This window comes from Patiria miniata, unplaced genomic scaffold, assembly GCF_015706575.1.
Source record: "Patiria miniata isolate m_02_andy unplaced genomic scaffold, ASM1570657v1 HiC_scaffold_2, whole genome shotgun sequence".
NCBI classification, from domain to species: domain Eukaryota; kingdom Metazoa; phylum Echinodermata; class Asteroidea; order Valvatida; family Asterinidae; genus Patiria; species Patiria miniata.
Window position 1 is genome coordinate 4,190,649 of NW_024037058.1, and position 23,500 is coordinate 4,214,148.

At 42.5% G+C, this 23,500-nt stretch overlaps 3 protein-coding genes across 3 annotated transcripts; all 3 read left to right on the forward strand.

Annotated features, from left to right (window-relative positions):
• The first annotated feature begins 1,693 nt into the window (after window positions 1–1,693).
• Window positions 1,694–5,454, forward strand: LOC119726843. The gene is made up of 3 exons (XM_038198698.1): window positions 1,694–2,443; window positions 3,039–3,091; window positions 4,001–5,454. Exons 1-3 carry the CDS (start codon window positions 2,292–2,294, stop codon window positions 5,383–5,385), a joined length of 1,590 nt encoding a protein of 529 aa, XP_038054626.1. The 5' UTR covers window positions 1,694–2,291; the 3' UTR covers window positions 5,386–5,454.
• Window positions 5,455–11,580: 6,126 nt separating this feature from the next.
• On the forward strand, window positions 11,581–16,368 carry LOC119726844. Its single transcript, XM_038198699.1, has 4 exons — window positions 11,581–11,771; window positions 13,075–13,227; window positions 14,078–14,115; window positions 14,748–16,368. Exons 1-4 carry the CDS (start codon window positions 11,581–11,583, stop codon window positions 15,590–15,592), a joined length of 1,227 nt encoding a protein of 408 aa, XP_038054627.1. The 3' UTR covers window positions 15,593–16,368.
• Window positions 16,369–17,362: 994 nt separating this feature from the next.
• On the forward strand, window positions 17,363–23,475 carry LOC119727041. Its single transcript, XM_038198934.1, has 6 exons — window positions 17,363–17,752; window positions 19,628–19,725; window positions 20,633–20,789; window positions 21,143–21,346; window positions 22,053–22,093; window positions 22,434–23,475. Exons 1-6 carry the CDS (start codon window positions 17,586–17,588, stop codon window positions 22,967–22,969), a joined length of 1,203 nt encoding a protein of 400 aa, XP_038054862.1. The 5' UTR covers window positions 17,363–17,585; the 3' UTR covers window positions 22,970–23,475.
• Window positions 23,476–23,500: the final 25 nt, after the last annotated feature.

Genomic DNA, 23,500 nt, shown 5'->3' on the forward strand with positions numbered 1-23,500 from the left:
GCACGCTTTTTTGTGATCCGAGGACAGAACTTTCAAACGGTGATTAATAAAATAAAAGCCTGTTATGATATTGCTGTATATCTTATATATGATATTGTAATATTGTTAAAAGGCTGTTATTTAAAGGCTGTTATATGATAAACTTTATCAGTTTTGGAGGCTTGGCACGCTTGTAAAAAGCCAGTGCGTGACTCAGTATTTTTCTTTCAAATTCGTTATTATTCTTGGTTTGTAATAAAACGTGAGTTTCTTCCTGGTAATAAATTTAGATTGCTGAAATTCTTTTTAGAAAATATTTGTTTTGGCACTCGGGATTCCCAGAAATATTCCAGAAATACTGTGTTGACGTAGTATAGTTTGGGGAACAAGAAACCGTCACTATGACAAAAGTCAGTTTCATGCAAATCATATTTCAAGGGGGCTGTGCTGAGGTGTGCGTGTTGAAAGTGTGAAAGTTTACACAATGTTTACAAAATGTACAGGGCCAGTAAAAAAACAACGAAACCCAAAGGTCGGGACCATATTGTTTTAGTGGAGTTCTGCACGTAGCACTTACAAAATCGAGGATATGAAAGCCCAATTAATAAGCATTTTTTTCGTACAAGAATCATTCAAATCACTAATGTAATTTTCAAGTTTTTGAGAAGTTTGAACACACACACCGTTTTAAAGCTCTGTCCACGGATCACAAAAAGGTAAGTGTTCTTTCATCAAAACGAAAACAAATCACATCAGGATCTGTGAGAATTGTTTTCGTTTTGCTGTAAGAACGCACGCTTTTTTGTGATCCGAGGACAGAACTTTCAAACGGTGGTGGTGTTTAAAATTCCGTAACATGAAAAGTACATGAGTGATTTGAATGACTCTTGTACTAAAAGAAACCTTATGAACTGGGCTTTCGTATACTAGATTTTGAAAGTGCTACGTGCAGAACTTCACTAAAACAATAGTCCCTACTTTTGGGTTTCGTGGGTTTTTTTTTTACTCACCCTGTACATTAAAGTTCATGCAAATCTGGAATTATGAAAATTAACACAAACTTTGGGAAGGAAATAACATGGCGACGCAACAGGGCATTTTAAAGCCATAATGCACCGAACACACATAATGCTGATATCAATAATGCCAGGAATTTGGGTCTTTGTACGTGTGTGTCTGACTCACGTGTACCGAAATAAATCATATCAAAAGAATAGCAAGGCTGAAAGCTTGCCGCCTAACAGCCCAACGAAACGACCTTCACCTCATCGCGTGTACTATGGTACAAAAGGAGCATGAAACAACCTCGTTCGCACTTGCAGTTTCTACATCTAACTTCGTCCTAATCTATAACAACTTTCACCCGGGTGTGGGTTGAGATTTCACAGACTCTGATTGGCTATTACGTTACAAATGAGCACGGAACAACCTCGTTCCTCTTTTCTTTCCTCTTCATCAAACTTTAGTCTGGACTACATGTATGTGACATTTTACCCTGGAAAGAGGCCTTTACTAAATCTGATTATCGCGTCGCATCATTCACAAAGAAAAGAAATCTACGGTGCACTCGTTGGTTAATTCTGTTTTAAAGGTTCTGTTAAAATTGTTCCGGAACATTTTACAACCTTTCACAAATTGAATCCAACATGTTTATACAATATTTTGTGTTACCACTATAGAGCTGTATACTTAAGATACGTGACCTTGTCGTGACCTGTTGATTTTTTTTAAAGATCAGTTCCCCTTTCTATTCTTAAACTCCACCTGAGCTGGTGTATAGTGAAAATTTGACTAAGACATACGTACTCATCGGTTGTATTGCGCACGACTGAAAAAGGGGCAAGTCACGTGAGGGGGTTCGAGTCCATATAAGGTAAAAGGCGACCAGCGTTAATAGACGTTCAGACTTCATATGACACCGTCATGCATGATTGAGTTAGTTCAGTTGCCGAAAATAGCACGGTGTTAAAAATGGTTCTCTGTTTATTAACCGCGACCCCTGCACTATAGTTATTTAACTGGAGTTTTGTACCTGGCTCAGCAAATTTCATGTAAACGCGTATGCATTTTGCGAGACTAGGGAAACAGGGGTGTCTACTGCCTGAAAGCCGTGAGAATAAAGCTTATGCGAAGTCACATACGAACCAGGAAGTTTAGAAGTAAAAAAAATAATAACTGCTAGGCTTTTTTTTTTACACAGCCACAATAAATATACTTCAGGAGGCCTTGCATGTTAATCTGGCATCGACGTGTGTTTATCAAGCTGCATTTTCAATATCTGAAATAATCTGTTGCGGTTCGAGACTTCGAGTATGGATAGTGTCACGGATGCTCCACTGCTGAACACCACCCAGGCGGTGTTAGTCTCTTGCTTGTCCTTCGTCGTTCTCATCACTGTCGTCGTCGTTGTTTGCTGTTGTATGCGACAAAATGGCCGTCGAAAGTGCTGCGGGGAAACGGCACAGTACGTATGACATTCCAAACTTTTGTTTTCATCAAAAATACTCGAGTACTGTAAATTTGACATGAAAAACCGTGAAAGTCTCTCGACTCATTTCCAGTTGAACTCCTGGTGGAAGGTAGGAAGGAAAGTACAGTTTTAGAGGTGGGAGGAAAACCCCAGAATGTTAGGTTGAGTCTGAATCAATTGGCTGTGGTTTCAAATCACACACGAGTCTGAAGTGGCTGCAGTCGCTGCCATGCAGACTCGTGTGTACCATCAAGTTGAGGCTGAGTAATTCGGACTCGGTCATACTCTAGCATATCGAGAGAAAACCCACGACATCAGGCAGGGACTAAAAACCAACATGGATGTTGGGCCAAGCAGAAATAACAACCGGGTTACACTGAGCGATGGAAACTGAGCGAGGAATATACCAACCCGATTCTCTTATTTAGCACATACTCAGAAGTCAACGCAAGAAGCTAGTCCAAAATAGACACAATCACACGAGCTAGGGCCTACTCAACAGCTGAACTGTTGAAGGTTTCAAGTTTTTCACACACAAAAAATCTGCCTTACAATGTAATATTTATCTTCTTTATGTTTGTTTTCGTAGGACTGCTTCTCCGGAATTAGAAGCCATTGAAGCTCAAGACACAACCGCAATAGGTAAATAAGAGCTGGTGTTGATAAAGTGATAATAACATTACCTATTTATAAATATTCGACAATATATTCGGCACAATCCAGAGTGCACAACACAAAAAGGGGTTATCATTTGATCATGATGAATTCTAAGGAGTGATGGCTTCCTTGAACAACCCTCATCAGCCATCAACAGGGAAAAGGAAATAACCATGCTCCAAATTTGGCCTCCGGCCAAATTTCGTGGAGCTGCAAGACGAACGTATAGTACACAATGCAAAAAGTACAAGCTGAGTTTTTTTTTGGCCAAACCAAAAAAAAAATCACTCTGGGTTAAGTATGTCACTCACTGAGCTCAATGATATTGAACCCAGACCTTTGAAGGCCTAAGTTCTGAAGATATAGAGAAACAAGTGCGAGTGCACAATTAGCTCTGGCCGTCTTGCATGAAAGTCTTGCATGAAATCTATCAGAATGATCCCTGCAAGAGCTTAAAAAGGCCACGCCCAAAAATGCGATGCCGATGGCACGATGGCACATATGGAACACAATATTTTGGACTTTGGCTTTGGATTTAAAGCGATTTGTGATAAATACCACGTGACTCTATCATTACTGCGCACAGTTTGCCTCCACTAACAAACTTTTCATAAACATCTTTCCGAATTGTTACAAAAACTCTTTAAGTATTTAATTGTTGGTTTTCTTTTTTTGTCAATTAAAAGTTGGTGGTTATATATTGTGGGAAACTTAGGGGGCTTTTGGTGAATTTTCCGGGGACCGACCGACCACCCAATGACATGTAAAAGCTCCTGCCAGAGCTTTAAAAAGCTTTGTTCAATTGTGGGTGTATGTACGTAGCCCTGGTTTAACATGGTAAGAAGACTGTCACTGTACTGCAAAATTTACATGGTACCTATTTTTGACGATCAGTTTCAGAGCCCAATAAGGAGACCTCCAAAGTTCACCAACAAATTGTAACCGACGATGACATGGAGTACGCATACGCTGCCACGGGCAACGAGCTGCGGACACCAGCAGGTTTAAAACCGGGGGGCCCACACACATACTCAAACGTGAATCTGGACCAGAGAAACGGAATGAATGCCCGTGGTGTGCGACCTGGCAAGAAGCACGAACCAGCCATCACCGAGCAACTTAACATGAATAGGAGGAGCGACCCCGAGGATGATGACTCGCTCGAGTATGCCCAACCAGACCTAGACTATAAGAACATGGCGTTTAACAAACAACCTGGAAAACAAGCAAGTAAAATGGAGCATGAATACTTCGACCAAAAGAAAATGCCAAACACAACTGGTCCCGAGGATACTGCTGCTGATGACGATGACGACCTTGAATACGACTACGCATACACTCACCCGGTCCGGGTACCAGGCAGCCCTAATCCGAGGGAACACCACCCTACATCGCCAAGAATTCAGAAAAATATGTTGGCCAGAAGTGGGGCTGCGGAACAGGAAACAATTGAACATGAATACTTTGACCAAAAGAAACTTCCAAATTTGGGTCCAGAAGAAGAAGGTGACGACGATGACCTCGAATACGATTACGTATACACTCACGCTCTCCGGGTACCAGGCAGTCCTAGACTGGGGGACCCCCACCCTAGATTGCCAAGCCATCAGAAAAACACTCTAACCAGCAATGGGGCTAAGGAACAGGAAGTTACAGTTGAACATGATTACTTTAGCCAAGGGAAGTTTCCAGACATAAACGGACTCAAGGAGCGCCCGTTGGTCCCAGCCCGCTTCAGACGGGTCGACAAGCCTACTGCAGATGATGATGACAGCCAAGAGGATGAGGATCACGAGTATGTCAAACTACCGTCGCCGGTGTCCGACGATCTCGAGTACGATTACGCTTGCGACCACCAGCTGCGGGTACCAGGCACACCTAAATCGGGAGAATCACATCCCGAGCGTTCAGTTGCCGAGACTTCAAGGGACCAACTTGACAGCGACGATGATGATGACCATGACTATGCCGACCCGCAATCACCGGTGTCCGATGATCGCAATTACGACTACGCATACGGTCACCAGCTGCGGCTAGGCACACCAGGCAGCCCTAAACCAGGGGAACCACACCCTAGATCACCCAATGTTTACGAGAACTCTCCTCTTACTCGGAGAAGGGGTGAGGAGCAGGGTTTCACAAGCCGTGGCGAAAACGAAGCCTTCGAACTTCGAAACCCCCCGAGCCCCCTCCATGGACACAACAAACCGTTGGTGTCTCCCCGCGTTAAACTAGGTGGTATTAAAACCCCAAATTCGCGCTTCGACTTCAAGCCATAAACAAAGCATGACCCCCACAAGACTAGGGCCCAATTTCATAGCGCTGCTTAACAGTCGACTTTGTGCTTACCGAGCCTCCATCTATTTCATAGGGACTGTTAAACAGTAAGCACAGCAAAAGCATGCTTAACCCCAGAAGAAAAATTTGCTTAAATCAGTGACGTAACAATAGAATCTCCATGCACGTGCAACCGTTAGCACATTCACGGCATGAAATAGTGCTTAAGCAGCAGCATGATTTTCTGCTATAGTAAGCACAACTTTTATGCTTACTTTTAAGCAGTGCTATGAAATTGGGCCCAGATAAGCATGTACACAAAGAAGGGTTGTAGGCCTTAATGTAGCAGATATCGTCAGTAGCAATAAAACTGTTATGAACCCTCAGTATTTGGTAAAGAAAGAAATGTTGGCGAATTGAACCCTATTTAATGTACTTTTGAACAGTTCAAGGCTACAGACCAGTAAATAGACTGCCATATACCCCCGTGATAATTACGCTCACTTTATTATTTTTAAAAAGAATAATAATGAATTATTAAAACATCTCTCCAAGGTGTTTAAGATACACTTTAAATAAAGTTAATCCATCATCTTTCATTTTCCGTTAAGTCTTTTTTTGGAGTTATCCAATGACTTTATGGAGAAAATCCCATACAAAGATGATCACCCCTAAAAGCGGGGCTGAAACCAATCGCCATTTTGAAAACGGACGCCTACGCTCCATTGCAAAATCTTATCCACATTTCACACTTATACGAGCTTGCAGTCCTCTGCACGGCTTCCATCCTTCGTTTTTTACAAATCCTCGAGTTCATGGCCCTCAAAATGCTCTAATACCACAGATTTTGAAGGTATGCAAATCGTGATTTGGCCAGCATACGCAATTTCGGGCCTATTTAATGGTCTGCACCATTAAGGAATTATCGATGATCAAACATGTATGAATCATCGTGCATTCAAACTTGTGAACTTTTTCCAGTTTATATGAAAGGTTTTTTTCCTTCTAAATGTAAAGGTAGATCAATGGAAGGGGCCAAACAATAGTGACACGTACATCCGTGCTCGCATTACAAATGGTCCCTTAGAATTTGCAACCAACACCCACTCGGTGCATTCTTCTCGATAAAGCCGGTGTCACATGAAAATCCGACTCCTATGAAAATCGGACCCCTATTTCCCTGTTATTGGTTGATCCCTCGCACGTGACAGGTCACTCTCCCGAAACGATCCTAAAAATAGCATAGTATCGTACTCACGCGTGCGCAGTACTACCAATGAGTCCACATTTCATGGAGTCGGATATTCACGCTACACCGGCACGGGGCACTACAATGGCACAGACCCAGAGCGTTTGGGATATGCCAAGCCTCATAGTAACATCACTGATTGTATGCATATGCAGAATGAGAATAAAGCTTATCACATTGTATTATCAAAATAAAATGCGAAAGACTGTTACAAAAAGTAAATTCAAATATTAAAATGGTTGTTGGTGTTAGGCCAAGGATACAATGTATTTGTATATTTCGTACGTTTTTAACAATAAAAACAATATTTCTTATGGAAACAATTACATTGTCTCGGCAGTTTTAAAATCCAAAAACACGAACTGGTACTCGGTTCGTAAAGTGGCCGCGTCATAATACACGCGCGCACACCACTGATTACTGGCGCCCATTGGCTGACTTCGCCACTTTGTAATACTTCCGGTTCCAGTGGTTCTAATACTACTCCGTGGGTTGCGGGCGTGGTTTAAAGTTGAAATGACGTCACACTTACGAACCAGATTATCACACTAAGTGTATAAGTGTACACTGAACTAATTGAAGTGAGAATTTCTATACGCGAGCTCATTAGCATGAAAAGCGCCCACAACATTTTTTTTAAAAAGGAGACCGTTTGGCTTGAAAAAGGGTTGGATTGTGTAAATATAGCCGAGGAACAACTCCCTGGTTCTCGGGCTTCCATCTGAGGCGGACTTGATAAAATTACGGTTGAAAAATGGGTCCTATTTGCCTGCGAAAGTGGAGTTATGCCATTTATAAAATGGCCGCATGCGGGCTTGGGAAGTATCACTTCTCGGGGGGGGGGATGTTTCATTTTTGTGTGTGAATATTTAAAAGTGAAATTCGCTAACCCACCAAAAATTGAAAAGAAATGGAAAAATGAAGGACTAGACAATGATTGAATTTTTGTTTGAGAAACCCTAGTGATGTCGGCTTGCATGTTATGTGGCTGTGAACTTTGTTGATTTTACAGTTTTCAATGGGGCTTGAATTGGTTCGATGCAACCGTAGCACCCTCTAATATACCACCTCTGTGTCATGCCACATATACCTTGAACTCTGTAGCCTATGCTAGCTAGTTGTGACTCCACTCAACCGAATCAAGGAAAGAAAGACCGCCCGTTTTGAATATGAAAACGCCTACTGAACACAATATTATTCACTTCACAATAATATTTCACATGTCCTTCACACTCAGTGACCCTGACTGTTGTGGGGCAATTGGCAACACAATACTGGCGTGCGCGCACTGTGATATTCGTGTTAGATGGGTTTGTACGCGATTATAAAGTGCATAGATTTATTTCACACAAAAAGTGACTCAGCTATTCGATTGAGCTTTGGAAATTAGCCCGAGTTCCCGTTGGATGTTGTTTTGCCATTATCGAAAACACCATCATGGACCGTTCGCTGTCCGTTGGTTTCTTGGCCATGACGAGTAGAGTTCCTCACATCCTACTTACACTTGGGATGTTTGTGATAACATGTCTGGCGGATATGAAGCCACTTCCAACGGAGCTTACAGATACACAAATATTTGAAGCTTTGTGTCCGAACAGGTATGTTTATTCTCTATCACATGGATCGCGATATCTCGCTTTCTTTATATAACAAGCTGCCTATATGTGGTTGTTGGTCAGTACAAAGGCCAACATGCCCTCAAATTCTCCGCTATTAGAACTTGAGGGTCGTAAAACAACTAGGTGGAAGCCCTGAACTGAACCATGAGCTTGTATTTCTGTGAAATTTGGATGAAATTGGATCCTAAAATTGCTTCACTTTACAATGGAGTGTATACAGGCATAATTTTGATTGCGAATGTGTCCGTTTCTCCTTAAGTTCAGGGATGATCACAAGTGCAGACGTGTCTTCGTACATCACTTCGTCCAGTACAAATCCCCCAAATTGCCCACGCTGTCCAAATGACGATGTGCATGCCCTCAAACTCTCTGCTATTAGAACTTGAATTGAGGGTTGTTAAACAACCAGGTATAGGAGCCGTGAACAGGACTGTGAGCTTGTATTTCTGTGAAATTTTGATATTTCTCCTTAATTTGCTCAATGTTACAATGGAGTGTAGGCACATTTTTTTAAATGGCGATTTTTAGGGGTGATTAGTTTTGGAGGGAAAATTTCCCCCAAAAGTCAACGGATTATCCCATAAAATATGAACAAAAAAATTAAGCACGATGACATCAGATTTAATTTGATGTTTGTCTAGGCTCCCTGGAGAGTTCTGAGTATATTTCCAGATTTTTGGAAGTGGGGGGTGTTTATCACTGTGGACTATGGCAGTACATATAGTGGTCACAACCCTATGCCGATCCGAACTCCCTTAACAGCATTCCCTTTCACAGTTTGTAATTTTTTTGACGACCAGTAATGTATAGGTTGTCTTATTATAACCTGCAGGTATGAACTATGCTATTGCACTATTAACTGTTCATAATTCAACATAAACCAATAGCATTAGACCGGTCCCAATAATCTTATTTGATTATCACAAGTTCTGTTCTCAGTAACTGTTCTCTTGGAGTACCTGACTTCTCCTGTTCACAAGGGTGTAAACCTCTTCAGTGTTCCACTGACCACGAGGGTGAGATGATAAACATTTGTGTGTGACATTTTTTGTTTCCAGTTGGTGTTCCACGCAGCAACATTTTGTATATTGTTACTGTCTCAGTCTGCTGCTGTTGTAAAATAAAAGTATTTTACACGATTAGTCACATAATAACCATGTGACGTTACACAGTAACAAAATGGGGGAAAAGCATCGGAATAAATTGAACACTTAGATCTCAATAAAACGATTCTGAAATACGATGAAATCATACTGTTTATTAAAATCTTCAGATGGCTTCAGGAAGCGAGTGACTTTAAAGCTTTGCTTACGGTGAAAAATTGTATGTGACTCGCATGTATAAAATAACAAGCTGGTTTACCCGATCATAGATCGGGTAGGGCGTATAGCGTTGGGGATGAAAATGTGGGGAGTTAAATGTAAATGGGGGATATAGTTGGGGAGATATGCAGTTAAAGAATAGCAAGTTCTGTGGTGTGATCTGAGGCAATTTCTGATCACTAAAACCAATTTTGAGCAAAAGATCATCTGTGAAAGTTTGGAGTTTTGAGTAATTGAATCAGCTACATGTATTCTGAGCATAGAATCATTATTGTAGGCTACAATATTTTTATTCGGGGAAGAAAAGTGTGTGTGTGGGGGGGGGGGGGGGGGGAGACCAAACAATGTCCCCCTCAAAATGTGTGTGTGTGGGGGGGGGGGGGAGGGGGGGTTCCCCTGTCCCCCGTTGATTTACGCACATGATAATTATGTACCATGGCAACTGTCTGTAAATGTTGCCGTTGGTCTGTTAAAATGGCTTTTTGTGAGGCAGTCGCATTTGGAAAAAGTAGTGAAAAGGTTACTTTAGTACACAGGCGAAGGGTGGTTGTACAGTTTGACAATAAATCATAATGCAATAAAACGTGAAGGTGTCTTTTAAAATGAAAATGTTGAGTGTTACCAAAAAATTACAAACGGTCTGAATCATGGAGGAAGGTCATAATTAAGTTTCAGTATTGGACTCTTCAACAAACGTAAACTTGAACTTCTAACAATTTGCGAGACCGTCTGCGATTCAACTTTTATTCAAGTTGGTTCAACCATCGAGCAAGTTTTACTCGGCCTCCGAGAAATGTTTGCTTCTGAAAGGATCCGAGACCGCGGCGATCCTTCGTTGACCCAAAACAGGCCCCCGAAATTATAACACGACGCTGAATTATGCCATGGAGGAATTCTTATTCCTCCATGATTATACGTGGCGGGCAGCAAACTCACAACGCTCAGCCTTGGTGGTGGAAGCATGGAGCTGTAAACACATTATGGAAGCAACAGCACTCTACACGTCACATGCTTGCGCTTCAAATAGCGAGCACCGTAGACCCAACCTCGTTTTCAGGGTGTGGAGCAGGCTGCAGTACGCGTTGCCATCGACAGTTTTGCATAGCCCGGAAATACTACGCAGTGTAGACTTTCGATTGGTCAGACCGGGCAAGGCATACTTAATGTGTAGTCCTTCTGAGTATTCGTTGCACTCGGCGCAGGGGCGGCAAGCGAAGCACATGAAAGAATAGGAGCACTTGGTGGCCACGCACCATGGAGAAAAAATATTTTACCAAGGTCACCCCATCCACAATTTGGTGAACGCTTTTGCAGAACGGCCGAGTAGAACACGTAAACGCAACCCCTACGTTGACCTCGCTGACCTCGCACAGTCTAGACACGCAGAAAAAGCCAGGACAGGGGGCGGCCAGGCAGTCAACGTGAAAGCGCACACGACGGCAAATTCCTGCGCAAAAAGCAGTCACGAAAAATCGACGAAACGGATCGCCGGTCCGTACGGGAAAATTAGGACGACCCGAAGTGTCCGACCCGGCGGAAGACACCCTCCGCATTTTTCCACGGACGTGGAGCGATTTTGGCGCCGCGGGAGCCCGCGGTCTCGGATCCTTTCATGAGCAAACATCGTCTCGGGGGCGGGTAAACTTCTCTCTTATATATATAGATTGATGTAAAAAGAATATTTTCGCAGTTTAGTCCATGAACACCCATTAAAACCAAACCATAAAAACCCGCATGTATAAACTCTGAAATCAAGATGACATGTGGCACTTAGGATTGCCTCCTTTTTTCCGGATTGGGGCACTAAATTCGTTCTGAACGATGAAAAGCTCATTTTGCCTTCCCAGTGACACTCTGAGTCTGAGCATATGGGATAGAAAAGGAGATGGAGGTGGGGTGGGATGGAGACGTGCCCCATGTCCCAACCCCTTTGTTACCATAATGGATGCTTTTCGACGTCAAGATAATGTTGAAATTACCTTTTCTCTCCTTTTTTATCATAATGACATGGAATATTCAGACTATGGTCCCCAGTGTACCGTGCCCCAGATGTTTGTTTGCGGCTACAAAGACGCCGTGGTGTGCACGAACGAGCTGGGGATATGTGTTAACAAGACACATGGCAATCGATCTGAATCTCTCTGTGTCTGTATGACTGGTTATGGGACGGGTGACTGGTTACCTGGTCTCCACAGCAAGTAAGTATATCCATGTATTCTGATGGTTTCTCGATTCTCATTCCACCCCCAATTGTTGGCCGAGAGCAAGTCACGTGGTTTCCACAGTTCGGCGATTTTACCCGAAATCTCCCGGAAACGCTATCATAGCATTGCAGTGAAGTCGGACATGTGTTTTTTTTCTGATGCACTTTAATCGGCATTTCAGAGTTGGATGGAAGTTAAAGTTATGTTGAGGGGATATTTAATGAACGAAAGTTTATTTTCAGTTGATGCAAAACACGATTAGTTTCCTTTGTCGGTTGCAGTACGAGAACTTGTCTCAGACAGAGCTCTCACGTCAGTGAGTGCTCACGAAGCGTCATCTACTGATAATTTGCGGAGCCTACTGTCTGTTACACCAAACACTTTTTTTTTTACAGTAGCCTATAGGAGCTGCGGTATCAACTTTGCATCCATCCTCGTCACGATATCAGTGATGGCTTACTTTAAAGGGCCCATGCAATGTAATTTCGTTAATGCAATCCATGAAAATGCACCTTTGTGCCCCATTTAAACTTACTTTTAATTTTTTCGTTTTGCCATTTTCAGGGTTATTTTGGTGTCTTGTTTTTTATGCTTTATGCTATTTCCAGTTTCATTATGTTATTTCAGGCCGAAACCTCAATGTTTCAGCTATTTCAGCAGTAAAAGTTGCCAGAATTTGGATTATTTTTATTTTGTAAATGTTTTCATCTTTGGTGATTCGTTGTGTCAGTACATGGCAGTAAGCCAATAAGCAAACCTTTCTCACAAATGATTTCAGTCAACACATTTTTGGCTTCACAATTTAAACAGAAAGCCTCTCAACTGAAGAACGTCTTTCTGAAATGATATCACAGCAACAGTGCTCTTAGTTCGCCGGAAAAGCATGGGATTTAAAAAAAAATGTTTAACGAAGAGCACTTTTCAATAACATTAATCAAAACAGCAATGTCAAAAATTGTTTTCATATACAGGGTGAGTAAAAAACAAGAGAAACCCAATGTCGGAACTATTGTTTTAGTGAAGTTCTGCGGGCATGTAGCACTTTCAAAATCTAGGATATGAAAGCCAATTCACAAGCTTTCTTTTTCTGAAATCGCTCATGTTCTTTTCAGGTTACGGAATTTTAAACACAACCACCGTTTTAAAGTTCTGTCCACGGATCACAAAAATAGATGTGCGTTCATTCAGCAAAACGAAAAAAAAATCACACACGCATCCCTTATTTCATCGCATGTACCCTTGAATTTTTGTTTAAAGTGACGTACTTACTGAGTTTTGTTGATTATTATACTTTCAGCTGCAATTCTTCTAACCTCGACAATTCTTCCAACCTGGACATTGCCTCTCTGACAGTCGCATGCAGCCTCTCTGTCATTCTGATCATCCTTGTCCTGGTCATAAGCTGCTGCGTCTGGAAAAGAGGTCTGCCTTGTGGACGATCTAAGACGAGGTAATAATCAACACCGGATACGTCATGTTCTAATTCTGGTTCTAGTCCAGTCCAATCAAACACTGTTGTTCTTGGGCAAGGTACTTTGCCACAATATGGAGCAATTTCCGTCCAGATTGGTGTCATCATGTATTTTTTATAAGTCCTAATACTAAAAAACAATTGTCAGAATGGAAATTTTTGCAAATGGTCAACATTAGCCTACTTCATTCTGAACATTATTGTTGGTTCTAGTTTCGGCAAAACACTGTGTTTGTTTTTACCTGCGGGATAGCAGCTCAACAAATCACTATGTCTCTCCGTTAGTTAGTTACTTAGTAACAAACGTTGACATTGTATTATGAGTGCTTCTACATGTTTTGACCGAGTTCAACCAAACTTTGTCAAAAGTATCAGTAGCCCAGCCCCAACATACCACATGACCGAACTGGGGTCAAAGGTCATCATGGGGCCACTGGGGTCAAAAATCTAATTCATTTTACTCAAAACACTACCCCTTCAAAAAATTACGACACAACCACGTGACCCATGCATGAACACGAATTCGTTGGACCGCAGCTTCCGAGATATTTCCGATCGAGCTTGTTCCTGAGCAAGATATCTTGCCACGTTTTTGGAAGTATTATGCAATCACACATGACGACACAGAGGTATGGGTGTGAATCAGAATTACAGATATAAACTTACGACCATACGTTGTGGATATAAACGTATTCTCATATCTTACTGATCGCATCATCATTACAGTTTGTTCTAATTAAACTCATCTAATCCACCTTGGTAGGTATTCCATCTTAACCCAAATCAGAATGAGATAAGTGAAAATCATTATTTATTTTTTTCCAACTAGATCATCATCACCAGAATCCCGCGAATTGGGCTCAAAAGGTAGGACATGCATCAACTAGCTATGGTTACGCAAAACGTCTACTTTAACTCTCCTGCTATTTAAACAGTCACAGACAGTCAGCTTTTACATCCACTTCCCCTGCTATACTTTTAACACGGACTATTCACCAAAAGTCAGATAACATGTTTTATAAGCAAGCAATGTGAATCAAATTCATACAAGAGACCACGAACAGACAAAGCAGGCAAGTTGTGAGCACAGCTGGCTTATCAGTCATCCACAGAGAAAGCAAAGTTGTATCAAGTAAGTTACATAAACAGTCACAGTCAATCCTACTTTACGAATAGGTTGTTCAACAAAATAACTGTTAAAAACAGTCACCTGATTGATTTTGACTGAAAGGACAACTTGGCACAGAATGTTTGCATAGGGGAATTAATGTTAAGTACAGTTAAAAAAAAAGCAGGCCTACAATATTCACATAATGTCTCCAGTGGCGTTTAGGTTTGACTAATTAAGTTTGCTGAATATTATGAAAGAATGCTGAAATTAATCCCCTCACAAACAAAATTGAAACTACTTCCAGAAATGAGCACGTGTCAAATTAAAAATGTTTGCTTTGTTGGATACGTGTAATTATTGCGATTTTTTTGCCATTTCGTCCCTGAAGGAACTGACCCCGAGGCACAAGCCAACGCACCCGAGCAGCTGGTACCCGAAGACCTTGAGTACTCGTACGCCTACGGGCACGTGTCACGGGCACCAGTGAACGACCCTAAGTTAGAAGAGGGGCCAGACTTGGACGAGCTGCAGGAGGATCACTACTACTCGCGGCTTAAAACCGACAGCAATAAGAAAGGTACAGTCGGCAAGGAGAATGGGAAATTGGGCACCCGTCCGCAAACTGGGCACCTGAGTAGTGATGAGGAGACAAAGAAAGAGGTCAAAGTTCTAGCCGGGGAAGAGACACACAACCAGAGCTCTGGGTATGAAGTTGCTCGGGTTAAGCGTCCCGGGGACGTCACACCGGAACCGTCCAACCAGGGCTCTCCGGGGGCAGAGGCTCGCCCCGTCGCCCGAGATTCCGGGTACGAGATTGCAACAGTGAAACCGGCCGAGGACGACAAGCGTCTTAGCTACTTCACACTTGAGCCACCCGCGGAGAATCGAGAGTCTGGATACGAAGTTGCTCGTGTTAAGGGTTCAGGGGACATCACACATGAACTGCCCAATCAGGGTTCTCCGGGGGCAGAGGCTCGCCCCGTCGCCCGAGATTCCGGGTACGAGATTGCAACAGTGAAACCGGCCGAGGACAACAAGCGTCATAGCTACTTCACACTTGAGCCACCCGCGGAGAATCGACCGCCTGTAGATGACTCCGGTTACGAGAAAGTCACCGAGTTGAACGAACCAGAAGTTGGGGGCGCCCATGATATTGTGTCGTCGCCGGATTATGATCATCTCCAGCGACCTGGCCCCGATTTGTCGACAGAGGGCGCGAACTCCAAAATGTAGTTTACAAAATACAGATTGCAGAACGAAGTTTGGCTATCCTTTCACTTGTCATATAGTAATAGACAAGCGTATTAGAAGTACACCTACGCCTATACAATTCTTTCTTAGCAACTTAAATGTCTTCCAATTTGTATTTTCAAATAAGTAGAAACGTTTGGAAAGGTATTTAATTGATCGAAATAATTATTATTGAAGGCTGATGACATCCCAGGTATGGGCTTAATTTCTACAAATTTTCAATATGAAAACATTGGCATCAGTTTCATTTCTGGGATTGGGCTTTTTTTGCACTGTGTCAAATGCAATCCGGACGTGTTTCAAATTTAGTGATCTTATAGCTAACAATAATGAGTATATGTCATAGGGGAATTCGCGGTATGCCAACTGCTTTAAGTGTTTGATTGAGTGCAAATTTAAACCAATTGTTCTTCCCGCCAACCGGTTCCAAGTCGGTCTGCAACTTCAACAATAAACTGAGCAATTTTCATATTCAAGAGTTTAACTTTAAAGTACGTATATACATATTATTTTTGAAAGAATTTTACTCAGACTTTGAACTATGAATATATATTTGAGTGTAATAATTATAAGGTAATAACCAGCGATTACGATGCTATTACTGTAAAACAAGTGCCATTTTCGGTTGTAGGTTTTTACATGTATATATTTACCCAGGTTGATAAACGTTTTAACTGAAATAATAATAACATCTTCGAACACAACGAAAACAAATTAGGCAACTAGGGCAAAGCATAGCTGTGCAATTATGGACATATCAACGATCAAACAGCATAGAACTCACAGTTATGTTCAAAATAATTGCCGTAAGGTTCTCTTTCATATTGGACTCTATTTGATATTTTCCCTATTTTCATATTGTGATTTTTCTTTTCGATTATTAAAGTAAATGTGTTACCTTTTCCTGTGCCTGCTCGGTTTTAAACTTTAAAGTCATGACCTTTTATTTTCGAGATTTATTTTACACTCGTAGAGCAATAGTTATTTTCGGTAAAAAAGTAACAATAATAGATGTGATTAACTGTCACTCAAGAACCACCGAATTTAAGAGAAATTGTTCTGAAGTTTGATTAACATAATGAAAATCGTACAGATTCATTTATACCAATTCACGAAATTCAGGGGGAAAAAAAGAAAACTGTCATGTGCATATTTTCAGTGGCGGCGCCGGGCTATAAAATTGGGGGGGGGGGGGGGAGCAAGGAAATATTTTGGGGTCGTCAAAATAAAACCTTAAGCTTGTGTACGCGCGCGTGCTCATTGTCAATGGCCCGGAAGTAAGCCACACAAGCAACTTAAAGGAATAGTCGTTTCTATGAATGAGAAGAAATTATGTATCAAACCGCAGAATGATGTTTAACAAATGTTTCAAATGTACAAAGACGCTGGCTGCACACTATCTACGGCTGTATAAAAGCATTTCTGGCGTGTTTTGTCTATGCCAAAGTACCACTGTTTAGTTTTATTCGCCCAAAATGTGTCCACATTTTACGAATCTCAACAGCGAAGAAAATAAACATTGTTGATAAAGTGTTGGGAGAAAACTTGGGGGCCAAAGTGGGGGGGGGGGGAATGACGGGCTAAATACGTTTTGCACAACATGACCCAGTTCCTATTATGGAAAATCGCTTACAAACCATGAGACATTGTACTTTTTTTTAAGTGCCTTGGACAACACTGAATACACATCAAGGAAATGATTCGTGCAAGACCTTGAGCACCATTTCCTGACTGAACTAGTAGCATATCCGGACAGTGGAAAGAACTGGTAATGGACAAATCACAGGTGTACAAGTATAAAGTCACCTCTGCACGCGCATGTGGTTTTTGCTGCATCAAGTTCACCAGAATCCACTTGAAGGAAAGAAATGCCTTCAAAGAAAGAAACGCATTAAAGAAGATGTAAGACAGGACGACATAACATAGATACAACTGAAATTAAGGATAAACTCCGAGATCGACAAACACCGCGAACATGAGGCAACTGGCTGCCGAGCTCCGACCCGTGATCACGGCCGGATGCGTGCTTGTATTCCTGCTCCTCGGAGGAATCCCATGCACTTCTGGTGCAGGCACAGTACGTTCCCTGCCGCGTGTGTTGAATGCAAGCCTGAGTGAAATACGGGACTACTTTTGCGACAGGTAAGGCACTTTAATGATAAATATATGTATGACCCATCCTTGCTTTCACTTCAAGATTTCCTTCTACGACCCTGCAGGTTTATTTCCATTATATTTCGAAGTACAGATCCAACAGGGCCATGGCCGGGGTAGGGTGGGTACATGACAGCCCCAATAATTTCTCAGGCAGTATGTAGCCTCAGTCGGTAAATGGACCTACCAGTGTCGCTGTGAGGAGGGGGTTTGATGGCAGTGGCGTCGCCAAGGGGGGGGGGGGGGGGGCAGGGGGGGGGCCCAGGGGGGGGGGGGGGTACGTGCCCCCCCCCCCTGGAAAACCTAGTGCCCCCCGAGTGCCCCCCCCCCCCATCAAATGCTGGTGCCTCCCCCTATCCTCTGCAAAATTCTGCACGTTGTTAAAATCATTACCTCAAAAATAGCAATTTCTGGAGATATCTTCAGATCGAATTTAGCATCAAATGTGGCACCATTTTGCATCTAGCCCATCCTCCGTATGCGAAAATTTTCCAGGGGGGCACCCCCTCCCCTTAGACCCCTCCTCCAGGACGGCGATCCGTATCCACCTAAGTGCCCCCCCCCCCCATCAAATGCTGGTGCCCCCCCTGTGCCCCCCCCCCCCCCCAGACTGAAAAGTCTGGTGACGCCACTGTTTGATGGGTGATGTCACACCCCCGTAATCGTTTTATTTTGTCGTCCTCCACAGCATTGGCGTAGCCAGGAGGTTTTTTTCGGGGGGGGGGGGGCGCTGGAACATTTCATGGGGGGGGGGGCGTCATGTAGATCAATGATAATTTTTTTAGAAACTCAAAATCTCAGTGGGGGGCGACAAGGTTTCATGGGGGGGGGGGCTGTCGCCCTCCCACGCCCCCCCCCCCCCCCGTGGCTACGCCACTGCTCCACAGTGTCGAGAGTAAAATCAACGATTTTAGTTCGTTCCAGTGATATTAAACAGTTGTTGACTGATGTGATGTGGGATATGACGTTTTGAACACCCGAGGGACGCATAGCGCCCGAGGCGAAGCCGAGGGTGCTACGCGTCCCCGAGGGTGTTCAAAACGTCATATCCCACATCACATCAGTCAACAACTGTTTTGTCATACCTCTGTCTTGATGATGTGTTTTACTTGTTTTTCTAAGGGATATTAAGGGTGGCAAACTGAAGGAATCTTTGAAAAATTTTCTTTCAACATATATAGATGTAGGGGCATTAAAACAAGCTTAAGTTCAGGGAAATTTGGGGTAAAGGTTTTACAAGTTTAATAAAAAAAAATCTTATCCCCTGGCATATTTTATAGTAGTAGGGAATGAATAAAAACCTGGTTTGTTACGAAAAAACTACCTGCTCAAAAACCTCTTTTGGGGGCGGAGAATCTGTGCCTCCGGGCTCAGCTGACATGTTGAGGCTGATGAGGATCGTATACGAAAAAACTAACTGTGGTAGCTCTGCATTTCCGAAGTTCTGAAGGCCTAGGCACCGTTACTAGAGTCAGTCAAAACGTAAACATAATCTTAATGCCGCTCGTCGCTGGCCGCCAAATTAAAGTAAATATCGTCTGCAAATGCACTGCTCCCTCACTGCTATACATTATATTGTGGAACGTGAAAGTACTGCGGGGTACCAGTGAGTACATGTATAGTCTGGTTTAAACGCGGTCCGCGCATAATGGTTTGGACTGTGGGGCGGGGACTAGTCTACATGCATGTGATATCACAATGTGATATACAACGGGAGTGTGCCATGCATATTTATCGCCCGGTCAGGTGATCGTCCTGGGCCAATGAAAATACAGTATAAAGACAGAGGTATGACAAACACATTTAGTAAAGCTGCTTAAATTTTGCTAGGTTATTAATTCCCTCCCCCGTTTTATTACTCAGTGATATGTGTCGGCCAGGGCCTGCATGCAAATTATGCAGACAAGACCGTGATCATGACGCATATTGTGAGAAACCACTTGAAGAAACATCAAATGGAGGTAAATTGGTAACATATATATCTCAGACCTGAGGAAGGTTCAATCGAGGATGTTATACTTAAACTATAGAGTACCGAAGTGTGACGTCATTTAGAACCAGAAAGTGTAGTGCAAACGAATGGAATACGCGCGGATGTTGGTTCACGGCATAGATATAGAATACAAAGACTAGATCGGCAGCGCGTCCACACGCGCCCATTCACAGTGCGATAAATCTCCGCCATTTTTGTTGTCTCTCGTGGACGCGCAACAAATGAACGTAAAGTAATGGAGCTAAATGTATCTTTCCTCCATCACGTGACCTAGCTCAACGCGCGCGAAGCTAGAAATGCGCACCGAGTATGCACGCGCTGCCGATCTAGTCTTTTTATTCTATATCTATGGTTCACGGGCTGAATCACGCGCTAATGTCTTTTACACAGTCACATAATTATGTGCGTGATGTAATAACTTTGGTACGGGTAGAATAGGGGCGTGGCAATGTCGACTGGTGGTTAATGGCGTCACTTGCGCCTGCGCATTAGGAAAGTGTATCTCTTAGGAAAGTGTATCTCTATGTGCATTATTATGTGCATGGCTATTGTATTAACCAGCCACGTATAGGCTGGTCCAAAACGGTCGAGTATACTTTTTTCCAACTTCGCATGGGGTCGAGCGAAGATAGTCGAATAATGGGTTAATCATGTCCTCTTCTGAACCTACTCCAAATTTTCGATCTGTCTGTTTGTAAGCGTGGGTGTCGCGAGGGGGGGGGGGGTGTAACAGGGATTTTGAAGGAAATGTGCTTTGCCCCCTCTCGAATAAAATCCTCGCGACGCACGTTTGTAAGCCTATTCTCCCAAATATTTTCTTCAAAGTTTTACTCTCTCTGATCTGTGACAAAGTGTCCACCACTTTCTTTTAACAGATTGCGACTGGGACCAGGATCTGTACTGCACCTACAACGATGCCAGCGTATGTGTTTATGATCAGGACTTCTCAAGCAGCTGCATGTACTACTACACAATACTCGGTCCCCTGATATATTGCGTCTGCGATGGGTCTGAAGTTCCTCGCGGCCTAAGGTACATGTTCACATCCAACACGTTTATCACTCGTACAATTTCATGTCCCTTTAATAACTTCGGCAGACTTTTCCTGTGGTAGTGTTCCTTTTTCATGGACTATTTGTATAAGCCAGTAATTCGACGTATGCATGAACTTGCGTGCCATAATATCAATGAAATCGATGGAAATTGTAGGGTTATAAAGTAGGTTATAAATTTAAACCTCTACGCCATGTTTCAAAGTAGACAATTTCCTTCAATCAAAGTTGTATGCGAACTGTATTTCTGTATCTTTAAGGGCGCAGACTTGGGTTCATTGATTTGTTGGAATTGGAACGGGACTCAGTCTTACGAACTTCCCTTTTCATCAGGTGTAGCGACACGACATCAGCACCAACACAGCAGACACGTAAACCGACAACGTCGAGCCCACCAGAGGCAACACTGCCCTCATCACAGACCAACGTGGAGGCGATAATCATCGGGTCCGTCCTTTCGGCTGTTCTGCTGTTGGTTCTACTGATCATATTCTGGCTGTGCTGGACAAAGAAACTGACCCTCCTAAGGAGAAGCCAGTGAGTCAAATATTCCTACACAATCCTACTCAGAAAGCTACAAGTGAATAATATTGTATTGGTATTAATTACCTACAAGGAATAAGCCCTTCCTGCATGCCTGTCAATCAAACTTTGCACAGTGTCCAAGTACATTTATATCAAGTTTACCACGAAAGTATGGATGACCTTGTTTGCAACAACTGAAAAAACAAAACCAACATACAAAACAACACGTCAATGTGGCTGCGACTTACGGCTATACATCCAGAATGGTCCAACATTACATATATACTCAAATAGTTTCACGACGATCGAGCATTATCTTACACGGTACATAACAAAATCGCCTTTTTTACGTCATAATGACGACATGATCACGTCACACACTTCTCACGAGTCTGCCTTCAAACGAATGTAACATTGTTATTTGAATGATTGAAAGAGATTGTTTAGGCACTAGAAGTCGAGATAATTACCTATTAGAATTCTGACAAATGATGATAGAGATGACATCATTGGTCATGGGATGTATAATCATCTGAATGCCTAATGAGAAAACGTTGAATACTATTGTAATCCATTCCATTGTATAATAATTGTTCAGCTTATTGGGACCCCGTGTAAAATGCGCTTTATAAGAATGGTTTATTATTAATAATATTATTATTATTATTGTATCCATGTTGCATTTTTACGTATTTGTTTCGTTTTTTTTGTACAACAGAAATGCTGCTGGTGACGCACATGACGGAACGAATTCAAAAGGTGGGTCATGAAACAATTTTTACTCAGTTTTGAAAGGGGCGACTGGCAATTACGTCTTACCATTTCATTAGTTTTTCTCCAAACGCACGTTAGTCTGAAAGTTCCATCAAAGAGCTTCAAGTCAAATTCAGCATGGGTGGGGAGATTTTTGGTCAGGATTTAATTATTTAGGCATATCTTCATACATGTATCCACCGAGTGACAACAGCTAAAATTATTATGGTTTATTTTATTTAAGAAAAAAAATTGATGTTATTATAAAACTCCTTCAACATGTGTAACAATTTAGTTACACATGTACTTTAATTTGTCAACTGTGCCGCATTGTTTAATCACCTAGATAAAGACCACCCTCTGAAGTTGCAACCACGAGAACTCGGGACAAACGCTGATCAAAAGCCAGACTCACCAGGCTTATTGAACCCCACGTACTCCACGTCTTTGGATTTAAATCAAGACCATTACTACTCCAAAATACGGGACGAAGGTGGCACCCCCGTGGAGGGGCGTAAACGTCATGCACAGGACGACCATGTTAGACCTTCAGCTCCGCCCATTGATACGGAGGCCCCTGCCGACCATCATTATTTTGTCTTGGAACGGGATGGTGAACAAGTGGAGACAGACGACCAAGCAGGGTCCCCCGAGGAACCAAACAATCATGACTATTTCGTGTTGGAGAAGGACGACTCCCAACACGGGAATGATTATGGGGAAAACGTGAATGCGACAGATGGCGCAACCTCGAGACCAAGGGCCAGTGCAGACGTGTCCTACGATCACATCAGGCGATCAGAACCCGGACATTCTGAAGACGCCCCTTTGAGCCAGGTCACTGGGTATGATCACATCAAACGGCCTGGTCAGAATGTATAGAGGGAGGGCGTTGCAGGCGATGCGAACGATTGTTATGACAAATCGTAATCTCTGTAAAAAAATTGTAATCTCTACGAAAACTTTACAGTCATTAATGTACTCGAGAAACAAAGTCAATAGCTGATAGTACAATCACAACTCAGTGTTAAATCATTGTGTTTGGAACGTTTGCAAACAATTTTGTTTGGGTTTCATTTAATATTTCATCAAATACATAACTGTGTTGATGCCATTATTGTCACTTACACAGAGCCGTTCACCATATTGCATTTAATTAAAATTAATTAAAATTGAAACCAACACTTCAATACCATTAATCAGTAAGTAAACTGAGGCCATATTTTAAGTATCATGAAAGGGTACACACTGTTACGAACTACCCTTTGTGTGGAATGTTGTATAAAATAAAGCCGATGGTTTCAGTCTTTCCGAACTTATAATAAACATGGCTTTCAGTAATACCATTAATGACATATTTTGTGTCTGATTTAATAGTGCAGTGCTCTCTGGGTATTAAGACCGGGGGGGGGG

Bases quoted from the DNA above. Each gene is read 5' to 3' on its own strand.
- LOC119726843 (XM_038198698.1), top strand. From the start codon at position 2,292: ATGGATAGTGTCACGGATGCTCCACTGCTGAACACCACCCAGGCGGTG. The intron at 2,444-3,038 runs GTACGTATGACA...TTGTTTTCGTAG, and splicing joins TGCTGCGGGGAAACGGCACA to GACTGCTTCTCCGGAATTAG. The intron at 3,092-4,000 runs GTAAATAAGAGC...TTTGACGATCAG, and splicing joins TCAAGACACAACCGCAATAG to TTTCAGAGCCCAATAAGGAG.
- LOC119726844 (XM_038198699.1), top strand. From the start codon at position 11,581: ATGGAATATTCAGACTATGGTCCCCAGTGTACCGTGCCCCAGATGTTT. The intron at 11,772-13,074 runs GTAAGTATATCC...TTATACTTTCAG, and splicing joins TTACCTGGTCTCCACAGCAA to CTGCAATTCTTCTAACCTCG. The intron at 14,116-14,747 runs GTAGGACATGCA...TCGTCCCTGAAG, and splicing joins CCGCGAATTGGGCTCAAAAG to GAACTGACCCCGAGGCACAA.
- LOC119727041 (XM_038198934.1), top strand. From the start codon at position 17,586: ATGAGGCAACTGGCTGCCGAGCTCCGACCCGTGATCACGGCCGGATGC. The intron at 17,753-19,627 runs GTAAGGCACTTT...TTTATTACTCAG, and splicing joins CGGGACTACTTTTGCGACAG to TGATATGTGTCGGCCAGGGC. The intron at 22,094-22,433 runs GTGGGTCATGAA...TTAATCACCTAG, and splicing joins TGACGGAACGAATTCAAAAG to ATAAAGACCACCCTCTGAAG.